The 20,328-nt window shown below is 42.6% G+C and overlaps 1 protein-coding gene across 1 annotated transcript; it reads right to left on the reverse strand.

The window, feature by feature from the left end:
• Positions 1-908: 908 nt before the first annotated feature.
• Positions 909-18,458, reverse strand: LOC145458629 (DNA excision repair protein ERCC-8-like). The gene is made up of 11 exons (XM_080337054.1): positions 18,249-18,458; positions 17,344-17,430; positions 16,831-16,932; positions 16,215-16,344; positions 15,734-15,815; positions 15,608-15,676; positions 12,688-12,754; positions 4,452-4,549; positions 4,136-4,246; positions 3,314-3,519; positions 909-1,211 (listed from the first exon to the last, which is right to left on the reverse strand). The coding sequence occupies exons 1-11, from the start codon at positions 18,338-18,340 to the stop codon at positions 1,035-1,037; spliced, it is 1,221 nt and encodes a 406-aa protein (XP_080193180.1). The 5' UTR covers positions 18,341-18,458; the 3' UTR covers positions 909-1,034.
• Positions 18,459-20,328: the final 1,870 nt, after the last annotated feature.

Below are 20,328 nucleotides of genomic sequence, written 5' to 3' on the forward strand. Positions count from 1 at the left end.
TGTCCTATAGTAATAGTGACAGAGTGAGACTCCTTCAAAAAAATTGGGCTAGTCCAGAGAGTACAAAGGCGATCTACCTGACAGATTTCACGTGTTCAACCACAGATGTTACTGTGTCATGGTTTTAAGCAGATCGAGGGTGACTTAATACTGCGTAGAGTTTTGTTACCCACACACATGCAGGGCTTTGGAGCAGGAGTAAATGTTGTGTTACTCCGGCTCTCTCCTTTATCATAAATTAGATCCAGCTTTTTTGAAAAATGTGGCGACATAGAGGCAACACTTCTCAATTTTGCAAAGGATTGCTGCTAAGTTACGGAATCTAACTGATAGTAGCCCTAGTAGCACATAGTGCGGAGCATGGACCGGAGCCGGATTGGATATCCGGCTGGATTTTTTCAATTTTGTCCGGACCGGATCGGAGCCGGATCAGTACTTTTTCTGATGCGGCTGAAGCCGGGTCAGTACTTTTTTCATAAAGCCATAATCTTTATGGATAAGCATGACGTTTATAACTAAATAACTTCCAACCAACCACACGTAATTAACCGCCAAGCTAGTGCGGAAACAAACGAGCCATATTTATGAATTCACGGAGCCACCGTACCGTGTTGGGCCGGAGCAGGATCAGTACTTTTTCCTGATACGGCCGGAGCCGGGCCGGAGAATTGAACAACCGGATCGGAGCCGGACCAGAGAATTTGTCGATCCGCTCCGCACTAGTAGCATAGCATCTTATGAAATATATCGGAGCCGGAGCTACTTTTCCAACAATTGGGTCCTGCTCGAAACGCTCAGATCTCTTTCAATGATAACCTCGATTTTCGCAGAACTTTGGTAATTTTAATTACACGTGATCTACCCTCTCAGTTCGGATCTGCACGGTATAGATCAAGAGCACTCGAGAGATCTTTAGCAGTCCTACCAAGTATCACCTTTGTAAACGAAATGATGACAAAACAGTTTTTCCAATGGATCTATATAAATTTACGTAAAGTAACAAGCAATGAAAAAATAATCCAAAAATTTCAAATTCATCCGCTGTCTTCATCATCACTCCAGGCGTCCGCGAAAGGATCAAAATTCTGCTGAGGTACCGGATCTTCACAACCAGCCTGGGAGTCGACTTTTGCTACAGGAGCATCCCCAGGCTGAGGAAGCGACGCAGACCAAACCAGCACATTGTTATCCTTACCGCCGCTGTACAATTCCTGCATTGACAAAAAATGTTATGAACTTTTGTAAGCAAAGCAATTTTCCTTTCGTGGAATCACGTTGATAGCAGTTCTAGGCGAGATAGTGGTTGCGTTCAACCGGTACTAGGAACAGTCTCACGAAATTTTATGAGATCAGCGAAGCGGTCATCATTACTGGTTACTGTCAATGACTTTTTGTAACAGAACAGACTGGAAAATATGACATTAGTGATTAAAACCGGCAGACAGAACATTTGAATCCGACCACTGGGCGTAAGGTTATGCAATATGCTTCATACACTTGGTATTGCTCACAGTTAGCTATGTACAAAGTTTATGTACATTGCCATCAGCCACCAGTGATACAAACATGTAGCACGGCACAGAGTTGCCAATTGGCGCAGTTGGGAGCCAAATTTCGGAATTTTGGCCCATTTTTATCTTGGTTGGCATCGGAATTCTGAGTTTGGCACGTCGGCGGTATTTTGGCGCTTTCGACTTTCTTCAATTATCACAATGAAAGTTTGTAAACAGCGCATCAGATCAGTATCTAGTGCTGCTTACTCATACTCATGCACCAAGGAAGTATTTGATGTTAGAACTAGATCAGGGGTTCTCAACTTCCCTCGCATAACGGGCCGCATTTTAACAGCGGAAGAGGCCGCGGGCCGCAGAACATTATCACCGTGTATTTTTGGGCTACTGTTCAATTTAGAGGACACTATAGCCCATTTACCAGTCTTATACGGGCATTTAGTACATTTTTATGCATTATCAAGCATTGCAGTTACTGTTTTTTTGTGAGAATATCTAACTTCCAGTGGCGCAAGTAAATCCCTTCATTGAGCGTGCATTGCATACTTTGCCAAGTCGGTATCTGCACATGCAATCCAGGGATATCTAGAACTGCTAGTAGGCTACTCCTAGTTCTAGATATCCCTGCTTCAAACCCTTCCACAAGAGAACCGAACTCTCTGTTTCAATGCGTGAGCGAGCAAGTATAAAATTACGGCTACTGTTTCGTTACAGAGGCCAATATCACTTCTGAGCAAACCAATCAACTCTTTTCCTTTCCTTCCATGGCTGGAGCCCTACACCAATAGTTACAGAAGCCAACTTTGTAAAGTTGATGTTTTCGTCCAAGGCTAGGCTAAAGTATACGTGGCAACGTGTTTCAGAACATGCGATAAAAGATGGACTGACTTTGCTGTTATTATTCTGGGGAATGTTGAATCAGACAACTTTTGCTTCGAAATTTGTCAGGTGTTGTTGGACTTGCTGCAAAGTTCCGGAAACAGCGAATATTCGCACAGTACGTTAAAGTTTTATTGAAGTCACACCTTCTCTAACAGATTCTTGGGTTCAGCGATATTCCATGCAATTTTGAACAATGCGTCTGTAACGTATTCGGCAATTTTAACAATGCCTCGAAATATGGATTGATGGGCTTGAAACCTAGCTCGCAGCGGTTTCTCTCAGATCAGGCAATATGTACAATTGTACATTGTACATTGTACAACTCCAGAAGAAACTATCGTGGTGTCATTTTAAGTTTCTACGCTTCGTTACAACAACTGTACTTCGACAAATGTGACACATCGGTCTTCCATAACAATGCTGTGCCAGTAGTAATCCCGTTCCTATTGAAAGATGTCGCGGGCCACAAAATAATCGTCTGCGGGCCGCATGCGGCCCGCGGGTTGAGAACCCCTGAACTAGATAAATATGGAATTACAGTGGGCATATAGGCGTGTTACGTCTTAACCCGGTTTGTAATGCTAACGATCATTCACCAGTTTGGCTACTAGACAAACTCTTCCTTTCTTGAACATATGAACCCAAGCCAGGACAAGATCGTCAAGGCATATATACAATTGGCGATGCCACCAAGCGAGCTGATCCATTAGAAAGTTTCCTTGGTTCACCTCCGCTGTAGAATTGTGGACTTTACAGATTCAACTAACTTGACCACCCCACGCAATTTGAGCTTAATTGGACTGTTGAAGTTAATTTATCTTTATATATACGTCATTTCGAATATTAATAATTTGGCACCATTTTATGAACAATTTGGCACTCGGAGCGTTTCGGTAGTAGGCAACCCTGATGCAGCATACCTGGGCGCAAGGGTTGTACTCGCAGCAAACCGGCCTGTTGAAGTGTCCCGTCAGTTTTTTAACGACCTCACCCTCGTGCGCGTTCACCATCAGAATGAACTGGTTGCCGGGCACGAAAAACACGCTCGAGTCCGAGGTGCATGCCATTTCGATCGGCTTCCGGAAGTCGTTATCTACCCTCCCGAAATTAGTCAGCGTGTTTTCGCCTGGAAGTGAGCAACATGCAGTCATCACTGTGTTGTCGGAAAGATTCTGGGAAAGGATCCGTGAGAGCGATTAAATGACGGCATAACCCCGGTGACGCCAGACTGTTGCAAATGCGACACAAGGGCAACGGAAATTGGCATTTGCTCATTCGAATGCGCCCGCAGTAACATGTCCAATTTCATCGGTTACCAGTGAATTTGGATGGGATAATGCTGAAATCGACACTTGGCGGTCTCTAATCCTAATCCTAACCTGCCATAGTGCCATACATCACAATTCGCCCCATATTCAGTGAAACATTCATTTTCGAATTTATTAATACGATATTGATGAATCGCTTTCATAAATATAATAGTTATTGCATTTCTAATGCCAAGTGCCGAATTCAACAAGTCACATACATCACAATTCACCCCCATATTCAGTGAAACATTTATTTTAGAATTTATTTATACGATATGTATGCATCGATATCATAAAAATTGTAGTTATTGCATTTCTAACGCCAAATTCATCACGTGATTCACTGGTTACCATTTAGTCGCTTACAAAGCATCGCATCGCTCCATCTGTGCGATTCCAAGTCCTATTTGCATTCAGAAACGAGCCTTATACCTGAAAGAGCATTCCACAGTCGTATCTTGTTGTCTGTGCCTGTTGTTAACAGGAACAAGCCGTCGTTGGAGTATTGAAGACCGTTAACAAAGCCGCGATGCGCGGTGGCTTCTGAAAACGCATTTCGGCAGCGTTAAGTCACGGAAACGGAAAGTCAACTAACAGAATTGATGTTGGTTGCATGCCCGAAAGTTCCCGGCTATGCCTATGTGTTCGACTGCAGCGAGATGTTATCGCGACACTCTTTCGGAGTCGGCTGCACGAAGTTGCAACGCGGAAGTGCCCTCTATGCAAAAGCTCATGAATCATCGGCAACCTTTCCTGCTTTTGGTTTCTTTTCCATTGTGCTGGTCGAAGCTTAGAACGTGTCCGCGCGCCTGTCTGACATCCCACAGGAGAATTTTGTTGTCTTCGCTGAAACGAAAAAAAGCGGGACTTGCTTTCAGAATGACTTTTTGCAGGAGATAGTCAACCTAACGCACATTTTAACAAAACAAGAGCGCTATAGCGCAGCTTTATGATCTATAAGAAAAACTAAACGCAAGCGGTATCTTTCGTACAAGGAAGAGCGCCCTACTAGAGCTCTGCGATTTATACGTAATAGTCTACGCAAGTGCTATCTTTTGTTGAAACACCACACCATGTATAACGCGCGATAATCCACTGTTTCCCCGATAGGTTTAACGAAAAACCATGTATTTACCCGTTTTAGTCAGACCACCACGATGCTCAACCCACTATAGCCTTTAGGTAAAGCATACAGCTTCCTTGCCATGATTACAACAAGCTGAAAGATTTACCTGGAAGCTACAGGGGATACAGTGTCTGGACGCGCTTCCAGTTGGGAAGCCGGTCGATTGGTACTGGGCCCGCGACGGTTTGGTCGTAAATTACGGAAAACCGCGAACGCTTGTTTAACTCGAGAACCTTTGTTGCTCGAAAATGTCTTACATCTATAAGCAAACATACGTGGAAATACGGTGTTTACAGAGCACTTTTCCTTTGAGTTGGAATACATTAAGCAAACGTAGTCATACACACGATCGCAAAAGCTTACGTTGGCCGGCGAGGTACAGCGCGTCTGGACGCTCAAATAATCCGACTAACAGGACGCATTCATGGACTATTTACAATAACGACCGGAATTGCTAACGAGGCCCCGCAACTGATTCAAAACACGATTAAGAAACTAGCGTCTGTGTCTCAATGGAATGCTGAGCTTAGAAATTAGATTTACTATGCAGGACGCGTGTCAGCGAAGACCTGACCGAATTTCGCCTTCAGAAACAAATATTGGAAATCACAATTGATCGAATACTGTGAATTCAGGAACGCTACTTCTCTTATGGGATATATAGCTTAAAAAGCCTTTGAGCTATACACAATGATATATCCTTCTAGCGCGTTGTACCGCAGCTGCGAGATGATGAAAGAACATTTCGTTAAATCGACTGAAACAACTTCCTGGGGCGGTAGAACGACTTGCATGACTCTCGTGATAGCTTCGCGGAACTGCAAATTCCAGCGCGCGCAACGCCCACCGAAAGAACCTCAAAACGGCCAGAATTTGGAAATGATTCGCGGCCATAATAGCGACGGACTGTCGCCACTGAGGCAGCGCAAAACGTGATCAGCCCAGCTCTATCCCATACATTTCAACACACGACAACACAGAAGCACCGAAAGCAGCGTAGTAATCAAGCACTAATTGCGCGCGCTATATATATACATCTCAGAAGACAATAGTCTTATGTAGATCCAGATTTACATATGCTTTGCAACGCATCGCTGACAATACGCAATGCTGGATGAAATACCATACACGGCCTCAAAACGTGGCCCGAATTTCGTAGAAGGGCGTCGAGTCAAAAGGCAGTTACGAGCTTTCTGGGAAATAGGATAAAACCCTGTTCTATTAATCGACAGACGACAACAATAAAGCTAGATTCTGCTCAAAACGTACCGGAAGTACAAAATACCCAACAGTTCGGCGCATTCGTTGAATCGATCACGATTTCGAAACCACCAGATACATACGCCGACTATGGCTCCGGCCTAGTCAAACGCTGCGCTCGCACTGTGCTACTGACTCCATAAAGAATGCGAGTAAACGCTTGATGGCGCAGCCAGACCACACAGGAGCCGACACCTATCCATCAAAATCCGTAATCCTTTAACCACATCAGAACGATACAGAGTACGCTCGAAGCCGCTTTTTATACGTAGAGTCCACCTGCCGGTGACGCATCCTGATAAATGATATCTTTGTCTGGAAATCGCTTTCTGAAATACCGCTTTCCATAAAAATTTGAACGCGCCAACAAACTTTCCAATTCGACGCGTCTTTGAAAAAAATGCCGATATGAATACGAATATGACGACTTGATTCGAGGTGAGTTGGCTCTTATGATTCACGCGAAATTTGGCTATGAGCGGAAACGGATTCGAGTCACGCGATATGAGAATGCTTATGCCAAGATAGCGGGATAACTTTGGGCGATTCCAACCGCTCCCGGCCTCACGCGCTTAGCCTATTCAATTCTCATATGCGTTGCACGGAAATTCCATTGGTCAAACTTCCCGCGATACTCAACTCGTGTGCTTCATTCGCTTTATGGCCGATACACAAAATGAACATACGATGCATTATACACTATAGGACGCGCAAAATTCTTCCTAGAATCGGCCGGCTTGAACAGATAAGATCCTGGTAATTTAAAACAGCACGGTCAGTACTGTATGTAATATAAAGGCAGGAAGCAGTTTCAATGCGCTTTTCCATTCACAAATCAATGCTACACCAAGCTCAGCGGCTTTCATAACTCATCCACAGTTGAAGGGCGTATATAGTTGAAGCGAACCGGCCAGGTTTACGTGGTAACTAAAATTCGACACCGTGGATATAAGCCGGCTGATTGCGTGCATCCTGCTATTCTTCGACGACCTGGATGCCTGCGGATAAGGTAACAAACACAGGCTGTTTGAAAACGAGCAATGCACAACAGCCTGAAATTTGATTTACCTATGCCGTAAACACCATGCATGCTGCTCTAAGATTTGGATAAATGAACAAATGAACATGTGAACAGAGCCCGTCGCACGCGTAGCCAAATGTATATACGAAATGCAACGATGCCGACTTTTTCCAGTTGCTCAGAGGAGTGTAGGCGTCACGAGACAATGCCCAAAGAAGCCCATAGCTCGAAGTATTTTCTGCCGTATTTAATGTCACCCAACGGACTATTGTGTATCATTTCTTGATTCTGGAACCCCACAGTGGACTATATACCGGTATTCGATGCGATCAAAACTTCTTGACACTAAATCACCAGCCGGTTGAACCAAACATTTATGTTGGAAGCGAAACAATCCATGCGCATACGCATTACGCATCCAGATCAGGACGTATCAGTTCCGAAATTTGCAATTTTTAACACGGTGACATACATCCAGCTTATTACGTCACACACGAAGCGTCAAGACAGAAAACTTCAAAACTGCCTGTACGTCGCATCCTCGTTGACTGTCCTGATTAATAAAAATTAAATCATAAAGGCGACGCAATGCGCAATTTCAATCCCGAGCATTTGACAAGCTGTTGATATTTTGAACCGATGCAAAAGCCCGAGTTTGAAGTCCCATTGATTATACCGTACGAGAAAATATCCGGCCCGGCGGGAATGTTGAGAAAATGAAGAATGTTCAAAAACCGGGGCTTGTAAGATGGGGATAAAGGGATGCACGTCGATATTGAGAATGACAGATTCCACTGTATTACCGACGGAGGATTTCCGCTATAATACGGGATAACTGCGCGAATTATACACAGCATTTCGTATCGCTACCTCATTGACAGAAATAAATACTTACTAACAAAAGGTCTTGTGCTAACCAAACCTTTAGACTGTCTTCAAACCCTACCTAGCACTCGATAACTGTGGCAGTCCACCGACAGAATCATACAGCCTGCATGATATAAGCTTTGGTACGGTTTCACTGTTTGAATCCCACCAGTCTTCCTCTCGCATTAATACTCGATGATGCAGCAGGTTAAAGATACATGTTGACATTACTTAACGCGGCGTGAATAGTTTGTACAATTTTTACGCCCGTTACCACGGCACCTTCCTGCGCCTACGCCAGGCGAACGGAGGTAACGCGCCTTTCGAATATGTGGCGCGCCGCGAACATATAGAAAAGACTCTCTTCTGGTGCTGGCAAGAGTGAGAAGTTTGCGTATGCATCATTTCCGCTGTCTAGGGGGTATGTGTAATAGAAAGGTCCGAGCTAGTAACGCAAAAAAATGAACGGCCTTCACTTGAAAGGGACTGACGCGGCTGATGGAACGAGCGACGGGAAATGACGCTGGGCTGTGCAAATCGAAACATATGCCTGCTAGTATACGAAAGCGGTTCATATAGTGAATGGATACGGCGCTAAGTTCCGTGATTCATGCGCGACATCGTGCTGTATTTTAGCGTGCACCTTCTAAATGCGCAGTGCCCGGTCTAAACTCATGGAATGCATTGCTAAATCGATATGATAAAATTCGCAGACTCGGTTGGGAAAACACATGTAATGGTCTAAGTGGCATGGCGATAAATGGAAATTTTCTCACGCGCTGGGAAACGGGAAAGGACGCCACTTTTCCAAAATTTTCAAACTTAGAATACCGGAGAAAAATCTTGCAAAAATAGTAAATTTTTATCACTTCGCAGTCGGTTGACTAAAAAAAAACGGTCATCACTTTCGTTCGAATCACGAATTCCCAATTTATGCCCATTCCCACTACAATTTGTCCACGATATTAGCTCTAAAAACGAATTGTCATAAAGGACGTATGGTAACCCTTCCTAAATAGAAGATGGAAACTTGCACTAAAATCGGGAATTGATAGGCTTTTCTCGCTAGGATATAGGCTACCTCGACAAACTGAAATATGATAATTTTATATCAGTCAATGCTGTTCGTGGAACTCGTACTTCACCATCTTCTTACTTATCACGAGGGTAAGCTATTGCGGATTAATCAAGACGCGGACGGAAACAGAGTCAAGTTACGAGGCTTGTGCGTTAACAATCGTGTCAATTCGCATGCATCTACTCTACAATCTACACATTCATTGCACAAATCTGACCCCTGTACACACTGGGCTACGGTATACAATCTGACCGACCCAGGGAGCAGTTTACTGGCGGGCATACTTTCGTGTCCGATATCGTACATCACCATATCGAACGGTTCTCGAATGCATCAAACTGCGATGTCATTACGGTTGACCTAAACTGCTGTATTAGATATCAATATATCGGACAAACAGCACTAGAAACGTCACGTCCAGACCTCGTGGCTACGACTGGGATATTTATTAAGGTTTTAGGTTCGGGCAAACTGTGGCCTTTCGTGAGTCGGCACCAACCTTGCGTCTCGACTTTCGAATATTTCAGTTTGTTTACGGAGCCAGCGTAGAATGATGTCCTAATTCAGCTTATGCGTAGGAGGAAGCAACGCTATTAAAACCTGCAGTCGCCACAAATAGCTGGCACTCAGCTACTCAAGGTCGAGCGAGCATACACAGCATCATAACATAGCGCCAATCAGCGTGTAGAGATTGAGGTTCACGTGCCTTCGTTCTTATCAGATATGTACCATTGTACGCCTGTGCGGGTGTTGCTTGTAATTTCCCGGCAAAACAAAATAGTAGAACGGGACTCGTGATAGACAGCAGTTCCCGCGTACTTCTGAAGGACGCAATTGACCGCCTTAACCTCGCAACAATAACGCAAAAAGCGTAGGCAGACTCGCCTGACGATCCATCACAATATATCCGTCTCGCAAATGCTCGGCCGTGCTCGAATCGACCGCGGTAAGCACATTATGCACATATGAGTGATCAGTTGATCACTGATGATATCCTGCAATTTCACGCCCGCTGCCTTGATCAAAAGTGATAGATATCCCTCACATTCCCTCAGTTGCTGGAATCGCCTGACGTAGTCTGTATTCCAGCGTTTTGTTCACTATGACCGACAATCTGTCAAAGGCAAGGGCATAGATTCCATAGAATGTTTACTGTTCAGTGTTCACCTCTTTCAGCGCCATGCGTACGATATCTATTCTTCGACATATTGTGTAATTTATCGAGTATTTCTCGGGCGTTCAATTTCGACACGAACACGCTATCATTCAGCGATATTCATCCTATCCACCTCCATTGTGTCGATAGTCGCGTGTGGCCAGAGTTAAATTGCTCCAACTAAACCGGCAAATGTTTTATCTTCAGCTGCCTATATAGTGCAGTATATGCATTTAATGATGGCATCCAGTGAGATATCCGACTTCGCAAGCTCGTCAGAGAGAAAATTCGAGATTAAGATGGTGACGCGCAGTTTGTGAATTGAGATGTCCGACGATGGATTCCAGTCATTAGGGTCCAAAACAAACGCAACTCATGGGCGCCATACAGCGACTCCGGCGCCTTGAAGCCTATTTCGGGGGCACCAAGCTTGAAGTAGGTCTAAAAACTGTGTTCTACACTTCGCAAATATCTTGCAAAACTATGTTTGGCAGCATTCATTCGTGGTTAAGAGTGCAAGATCAAGTGTCAGATTGATCCGTAATTTCCATGACGCTTCCTGCTACCAACGCCTTACCAATTCTGAATAAAAACAAATGACTGAAGCGAATAGAACTGACGAGACTTTGCGCGAAGATTTCATTGTAATTTCGTCTTTGGGGATTCTCAATTGCATGTCAAAAATAGTCTCTTTCTAAGACGCTGTGGTACGCCGAGATCTTGAATGTTGACTGGCGGTTGGGATTCAACAATCGGTTGAGAACGCACGGCTTTAAATTCACGGCCACGGTCACCACCATTTCCCCATGCTTTTCGATGCTTCAAACGCTATCTACCTACAGCGCACGTGGTCTGCTACCTTCGAGCGTTGTGCAATTGTGCATCCGCTAACGTCAGTCGTACCCATTCAACCACCATCGATTCCTGGTACACAGCACTATATCTAAAGAAGCCTTGGTTTACCTTGCCTGTACGCCAGACGCTAACCTACGCGCACGCTTCTCGATACGGTACTCGACCTGCCGGCGATTATGTTCGGAATATAAAAAGTTATTTACCTTTACTGCGTTAACCTGTTTCTTACCGTGTACACACGGTACGGGCGGGCCGCGCTTTTAGTCGCATAAATTTACGATTCGGAGCGCCATTTCGGTCACTTATTAATTTACTTGCCGACCGTGTTTGACTATTTGCTAAAGGCGGGACGAAGCTCGTCAATCCTCTCTTAGAAAATGGTCTGACGCAAAAATAATTGTACCGCGTCGAAGTGTGGCCTCTCTACATTCTGCACAGCGGCGAGACAAAGATAGCAATAAGCGAGGGCTACAGACTCTCCGCGACAATTGACGGAAGGAAGATGGTCTTCTTGCTTTGAACGGGCTCTGCGCCACGAGACTTTCCATCCAATAATAAGATGCGGCCAATCTGTCCTATGCTGATGTTGTTCAAAATGTAACAACTGAACTATCCAGAATCACAGACACAAAGATTGAAAACGGCTGTAAGGGTGAGAGATCAAGACGTAAGAGTTATCGCCTGAATCCGCAGCCACCAAATACAGAGCTCACCGCGACAGAAAACGACACCTCAATTTCCGTATCCAACTCTATGGCGGGACCCCAGCCCGCCGGCAGTCTTTTCGAAATTGTCACATTTCTGGATTAAAACCTGGAAACTGGACACTAGTCGGTAGCACGATTGATGATTCCGGTCCGAATATCCATCACTACTAACAATAAATCGCCGCACTATCAGGAAAGAAAATACAGTTCGGAACGTTCAGCTTTCACTACCGAAAGAAACTGACCACTCTGTTCTTATATCAAACTAGAGATATTTGTTAGAGCGTATCTCCATTCTCCACTCTCGAGCTATATTCCGTATCTATTATGCTGGAGTGCACGCACCTAATGTAAAACAACCCCATTAGAACGTCACAGCGCAAGTTCATTTACTCGATCAACATAAGCGGCGGATTGGTCCATCTGCGCACCATCCGCTTTCTGTACACTCTGCCGTACAAAGTCGCTCGGCATTGAAGCCCCGAACATCTCCATCGCGATATCGAAACTGATTTTTGCTTCAATAATTGCCGGTAACGACGTTACCATTTCGAATATATCGATTTCGCGCACAGAGACGGGTAAGCATATGCGGATACTAACAGCACAATACGTTACAAACGAGAAAACGAAACTGTCAATTCAGGCACAAAGCGACTGCTAAATAATGGCACAATCCCTTCCACAGCTGCTGGGCTCGGAACCGACTGACACGGAATGATGACAATCCCCGCCTGGCAGCGACACGACTCGATGATTTACAGCCCGTAGAATAGATAACACATAGTCTTTAAGAGCAAGTACTGGAACTCCGACATCGAAAAGTAAATCCACGACTACATACGTAGCACGCACATACAATTGTGCTAATGTAAGGCACCCCTGCCAATACGAATATCCAGTACAGTTCTTACCTCCCAGAAACCAGCTGATAATCGCAACGGGGCGACCAACGAACACAGAGTACGCCATTCCTGTGACCTGAAAATGCATTCCAACGTCAATATAGCACAACAGTTAACATCAAATGCGGTATATACATCAGAACAGCAGGCAGAGCGTAGCCAGGCCGCGAAAGGCGCATAAACCTTCAATTTTCGACATGCAGACTGTGACATCAATTCACCAGCGATGAAAAATTTTCGCTTTCCCAAAAAGTTCTTTTAATGACCCTACGAAATTATTGTCCTCACCACGCCTTCAACCAGACTTGGACAACTAGATAATTCTAGTTGTCTAATTTCACTAAATTAGAGAGAAATCCCAGTAATCTAATTCTAATCTAATTTGGAAAACCTGAAAATTTTCTAGTTGTCCAAGTACATGCTTGGACAACTAGATAATTCCAGTTGTCTAATTTCACTAAATTAGATCGAAATGCCAGTAATCTAATTCTAGTATAATTTGGAAAAGCTGAAAATTTTCTAGTTGTCCAAGTCTGCCTTCAACAGAAAACGATTTTGTAACGGTGACGATCTTAGAAAACTTGAAACAATTAAGAATAAAATTCAACTCATCAAGTCAGCACAGGAAACTTCGCTCCATATACGCACCTGCATCTACGCTTTCCAAACCAGATCAAGGAAGAACTATTTTCAAGCAGTATATTGGCAACCAAGTATTCGTGGCGCAGTTCTATACGAGCCATTTCATAACTACTGTCCCTACATTCTCAACTCTGTGTCTTTGCGGTCAATCAGGCACCCAGGAACAAAAGGGCATCAAAGTGAAGTCCGTCGGATTCTCTTATAAAAGCTGTAAGCTGTAAGTAGTACATCCAAACGAGACTGTAGCTAGCAAAGCCTCAACGAGACGCATTCTTTAATTTACGATGGCTTGCCATGTTTCCAGAGCGACAATAAACACCATCAAAGCTCTGACATCTACAGCGTTGAGAATAGCCTCGTAAAATTGTAGTTTACGAGCAGCATAACCGCATTCGTCCACTGTGATTACTTTCAAATATCGCGGTGGTCACGATTATTAGAGGGCCGTGGTGTTGGTGTCTGCCTAAGGCGTTGCGAGGGTGGTATGGTGTGGACATGAGATAAAAAGTTGCGAGATAACGGGAGATGGATAAGAGCGGAACGGCAAGTTCATACCTACTGTTAATCGAATATCACAGTCCCTAAGCAATGTGCGGGATTCAGATTTTTGAACGTGGAAATATTTTTATAAGCTTGCGCAAGACACACCTCCTACCGCAATTCATCAATCACTTTTCACTATTAATAGAGAACTCTTCAAAGTTACATACTATCGCCATGTCACCTATCTGTGGATATATTTGCCACCATGTTTGCGCGTGCATAATTTTCGTACGCGCGATCCCATAACATTCATAAGAACATATATAATCATGATGATCGGTAAGCTCACGTGTGTAAGTGTGTAAGTACTAAGTAGCCTAATATATAATATGTGCCTACCATTTACATACGCAAAACGATACGGAAATGAAAGCAGACGTTGTTTCACGATACACGGTGTGATTTAGCTAATGACAACACTTGAAAGAATTACTCGAGACGCAGAAAACCAGCTCGCTACACCCAAAGCGTACGTGAATTATCACGACTCTCTCTCTCTCTCTCGAATTTAGCGACAATTACGTAATTTGCATCGTAACTAGGCAACACCACCTCCAGCATGTCGCCGATCTGCTTGTAGTAGCGAAATTAAAAGTGATATGATTTAGTATAACCTTTACAACTTCATAGTACGGAACAGGTTTCGTTTTTACAAATTTCAGGTAAGCAAGAGGGTTGCAAATAGATTATCGATGAACACGACATGTAAACGGCGAAATTACATTACTATATACCGTACCACCCGTTAATTCAGTCTACAATTTAATAAAAATTAATTGCATTACACACCCCGTAAATATCGGTATCAGACTGAAATTTCAAATATTTCTATCGAAGAGAATGTATTGAAGTCAAGCAATTGCACTACGCAAGGTGCAACAACACTGAAATAATCATATCACTGATTGGAAAGTGCTTTAAAAAAGAACTTGAACAATCTAAAGCATTTTAGATCAGTGAAATGCCGAACGAATCCATATTACAATTCTGTCAATTAACAATAGTAGTACGTATGCATATGCAGGTCAACCGTCCTTGTATGTATTGTATATAAATATAAATCTCATTAACATATACAACTATGAGAGATACTATGAGTGGTTTGGATAAGGAGGTGAATGTACAATGTCATCATGAGCAGTTGCCAACTATAGTTTCCACAATGCATGATACGTCCAGGCTTCAGCCGGGCCGGAAAAATCGAAGCTTGGTACAAACACGTAGCCCTAAAATCCAGGGTTGTAATGACTCGACTCGAGTCACGATTTTCTGATGACTCGAGTCATTTTCTCAAAATACAGAAATGACTCGACTCGAGTCAATCAGTGTATTGACTCGACTTGGACTCGAGTCATTGCGCATGACTCGAACCAAGTCATTGACTCGAGATTCAGACGGCCAAGGCCGACATTTCATTGTAATTCCGAAGCCAACAACTATTGGCATTTCGTCTGTTGATACTACGGGTGCTGGAAAATGCGACCAGAAATTGCTAAAAGTGAGGAAAATTGGTATACTATAAATGCGAACTATTCGATATCACCAAACACAGTTATAAAAAGTGGGTTTACCAAGACTTTAACTGAAAACTGAGCTGTCAACACAATGACTTGGACTCGGACTTGACTCGGTGGTGAATTGCAAATGACTCGACTTGACCCGAGTCAAAACTATAAAAGTGAGATTGACTTGTGACTCGGAGCCTTGTGACTTGGTTACAACCCTGCGTAAAATCAAACCCTACCTCTCATGATGTGACTGTTTGCCCCAGTTCTCATATCAGCCAAATACACCTTGTTGTCGCCAGTCGCAACTGCGAGACAAAACATGTAATGAATCGATAGCAAAAGTAACATCGACATATCCATACCCCCTATGAGGTTGTGTGATGCAGCAACGGTGGACATGGCGTGCATGTTGACTGTGTTGCTGAAGCTAAAGGTTTCGGCTGGCTGCAAAATAAATGTGTGCAATCTGTAACAATACAATCTACGGTTACACTGTCACAGTTCTTCATAAGGTCATGATTTTGCAGCATCACAGAAGCTTGTTTGCAATGTCCTGTCTTGGTAGCATTAAAGTGAAAATACATTTGGTTTCATCCTGATTGATTTCACAAATACGGCAGCTGGAATTTTGTTATCATGGGATATGGAACTTCTACGAAATGTTTGAAAGTGTTCATTTTGAATGTGAAACCAAAACTGAATCTCCGACAATACAGAACACCCAACTAACCACCAAGACCAAAGAACAAACTTCTATACTACATACAACTACCAGAGCACATGCTGATTTGTGTACAACTTTTGAAGTACCACCTATAACCAGGAACAATGAGTACAACTTACCCTCATCGAATTGGTGTCCCATATTTTAACGGATTTATCAGCTGAACTCGTAGTGAATATTGCGTTATCATGTTGATACCACTGGACACATGAAATGCTGAATTTGTGAGCAAATCTGCTATGCTGTGGCCTGCGGAATATATTCGCCATCCATCAATTCAGTACCGTAAGCAAACGAGTGGGTAATAAGCATTCCAATTAAACCACACGTATACAGAGGTTTGAATCACGGTCCCATACAAGAGTTTCATATCAGAGCACGATGTTATTAGCATACCTAATAACCAAGTTCATCCTTATGCATGTAGAAAGGACAACTATAAATTTAAACACTGTCACTGTCAGGAATACATTACTATAGACTAGTAAACTAGTTCAAGCGTGTAATGTAAAATTTTCACGTCATATACCCACAACTGGCAATATTTATAGCTAAGTGAGGTTCCTAGAAGTCTAAGAGATCAGAAGAATGTCAGATACACCAAGCTGATTTGGTCTGACTTACAAATGGGGAATAAAATGAAGGAATAACATTCTATCACAGTCCGGCTGATTTTGAAAATTCACTACGGCAGTGAAAATACAGGCCTCATGACCAGTATAATCAATTGTCTACCTGCCAACTGCTGCAATTTTTTTTATCTTGTAATGCAGCTTTGCAGAGCAATTCCAGGTGTCATATATTGCAACTAATTTGTCCGAGGAACCACTGAGCAAACTGTGAAATGTAAAAGAAATTTGTAAATGTTCGGTATACAACTTCATGACAAATTTTGAAGTTTTTTGAATGGGTCACTACTGAGCATTCTGCTACAGAGCAGATGACTTATAACATAGTAACAGACAGCGGGTATGACACAGTTAACACAATCAAAGTGGATGTACGATGTTTGGGGTCTCCAATATTGATCAACAACCAAGACCTACACTTTGATATTAGCATAGTAAGAATGCCACCTACTCAAGACAATATATGAACAACCAGTATTGTACGAAGAAAGAAATAAACAATGAAGTAGTTAGCTTGACTTAACGTGGTAGCAAGATTGCAAGAAATGCCAAACAAAAAACTGGAAAAAAAGAAAAAGTCAATGTGAGTACATCCATTGGATGAACAAAATCTACTCACTATCTCCCTTCTTGTGGATCAAGATGTAACGAATTGATACCACTGCTGTGAATGTTTTCGACTTCACAATTGGTGGATAGCTGGAAGCTGAAATGATGAGACAATAAATCTGTATTCCATAAAACTAGTCGAATTCTCAATGTTGGGACATACAGTAATATTTGTAATCTGGAATTTGCCAGCGAACAGTGTTGCAATTATACCTTGACATGGTCTTTCAAATTCACGAAAGAAGTAAGTGACAGTTTTCTTCTGAAAAGGACCTGATTTATACTTGTTTAAATTTGCGAATGGGAGCACTAGCATCTCTGTGACTCAGGCATTTTGATATATTTTAATGTAGGCCTACCATATTATTTCTGTTTGGAGAATTTAGGCCCAAAACAACGAGCTATATACCATGATACCCTGTATAGAATCGGTGCCGTGCTCCCACTATGTTTTATTTTTCATTAAATTACTTCAACTTGGAAAATCATCGCTGCTCACCTGACATATCAAGCAAAAAGGCCAGCGATTCCAGACAGGCATGATACCATACTTGAAGCCATAACATACCTATTATTTAATTACTTGGATGTGAAATTTAATATTAAAGAGAAAAAGATATATTGAAGTCGACTACATGAATGACAACTTACATGGTGAATATAATCGGACGAGTTTCACTGAATATAGACTTTCATCCAAGGGCATTAAGCCCCATAACCCAGGTTGGAATCCCGGTACGTTTAGCGCAATATCTTTGGTGTGCCAAGGCGGTTCTCCGCGTCACACCTGTGTGCAGTCAGTAGAATCTTTGGTGTGCACGAGACACCGATTCCATATTGGCCCATAACCGTCAATATTTGTTGGCGTATCAGTTTTCTATTTAAAATGAAAAAATGCAGGCCTCTGATACTTACTCATATACTCGCTGACTCTCCTCGGCAGTCCTGAAGATACTGGGACGGCATTCTCCGATTTCACGAGCAAACAGAATAGAAATCCTTGACATGCCACCACGCAACTAGATTTCAATCCATAACGCCATGAACAAAAATCGATTTCCCATTTTCACAATTCATCGCGCTCACAGGACTTCGCGCCTCACATGGTTTGCAAAAGAACGCTAAGTTTGAGCTCTGTAATTAAATCGTTACCCAAGCGTATAGGTGATATAACCACTGAGCTATATAACATGTATTTCTGTCATTTATCCGCCGAAGACTTGTACAATGTACAACATGTACATGTGCATATACACAATAAACCACACACATTGTAATGTAATGAACATATGGTAAAATTTCGAAACGACCAATTACGATCTCTCAGTCAAACTTCAACGTCGCCTAATCGCAAGTGTAACGCAATTTTTAGACGTATTTGTAGCACTTTTCATTCGTTTTTCATCGGATCTTTCTCTGAGCATCTTTACAGCGACGCTGTGAAAACAACTGCGACGTAGTTAGGGGAGTAGGAGCGCAAATAAGCCTCCGACACTTCGAAACGTGACAGCAGGACAGGACTCAGTGGACTCGACCTGTGGTTTCTCGTGTCGATGGCGCTGGATCTATCAACTACGCCAATGCCAATATATCTGAAAACAAAGCATGTAAATTTCACATTCTCACGAGCTGGAATCGAAAAGATGTTTTTTTTGCTATAATGATATTTCATTTTCAATTATATTGATGAAGCATTAATCATAGCCTAGCTTCACTCAATACTTCTAAGAGCAGATTAGTTTCTTGGTTTATTGTTGTTACTTTAATTCAAGGCTCAAACTAAGAAAGCCGCCAAATCATTAGGTATTCGCTAGTCGGCCCAGAGATGAGCGGATTTGAAATTTCTATGTCCTAATCCAATCCATATCCGAACCTTCAAATCCAAATCCAAATCCTAATCCATAACTTTTTCATATTCAAGTCCACGTCCAATCCTAATCCGATTCAAACTGGAAATTCAGAAAAAAAAACTAATTTATGCAATGGAGGGATTCGAAAATTTTCTTTCACAACCAACGATTCACTTGATTTAAGATAACCTAGTAACCATAAGTACATTAATAACTGATCTGAATAAAGTTTGTCGCCATTCGCCACACGACATTTCAATCTCCCTGAAAATAGGTAAATCCAATCCAAATCCTAATCCGTTCAGAAAAAAATGTCTAATCCAAATCCAATCCAAATCCGACAAAATTTCACAAATCCTGTTTTTTCAAAACCTAATCCTAATCCATGCTCATCTCTGCTAGTCGGTGACTACCAGAGATGCCACTCCTGGGTTTTTCCACCCAGATCTGGGTTTTTCGAGCATCACCTGGGTTTCTGGGTTTTTGTGCTTGAAATCTGGGTTTTTTTCAACATCAGGTTTGTCAGGTCAATTTTACGGCGCAAAATTGATTATTAGCTTAGTAAGATCTTATGATGTCGACGGATTCTACTGTGATTGAAACGGCAGAGTCTAAAGATACCCATTTACTATTAAAATGAGAGGTCTTGGCGTGATGAGAGAGCTTAATTGAATACTGACTACTAGGTCGCAGAAAGTCATTTTCACAAGGCAACTCTGGAGCATTTGTTTTGCAATTCAAAACGATTTAGGACTTGAATGCTAGCGCTGCAACAAATTCGTTGTGTGTCAGTAAATAGTATGTAACTGCTGTAAAGTTGCAATTAATGCACATGGAAAGGCCAAATGTTGATCTAACTAATCTACCATGTTGACATCAGAGTATATTCACTTTCAACAGGGACACTCAAAGAGAGAGTTTGCATGGGCACCCGGGCAAGTTATTCAGAGGGAGAGGGGTTTGTCAAATTCAAATGTACCCTTAATTTCATGATCTGGCAGTTTCTTTTTCGACTAAACATCCCAGATAAAAGTGCTTGTCCCAGGTTTAATGAATCGAAAGCTATTTTTAATATATCTGGTCAGCTCACAGTCACTGGAACTACCCTAAAATCATCCTCATCATAGATGGGGGTTAGCAATGTG

The sequence above is a fragment of the Botryllus schlosseri genome, chromosome 16 (genome assembly GCF_051294905.1).
Source record: "Botryllus schlosseri isolate E-star chromosome 16, Bs_hap1, whole genome shotgun sequence".
Taxonomy (NCBI): Eukaryota; Metazoa; Chordata; class Ascidiacea; order Stolidobranchia; family Styelidae; genus Botryllus; species Botryllus schlosseri.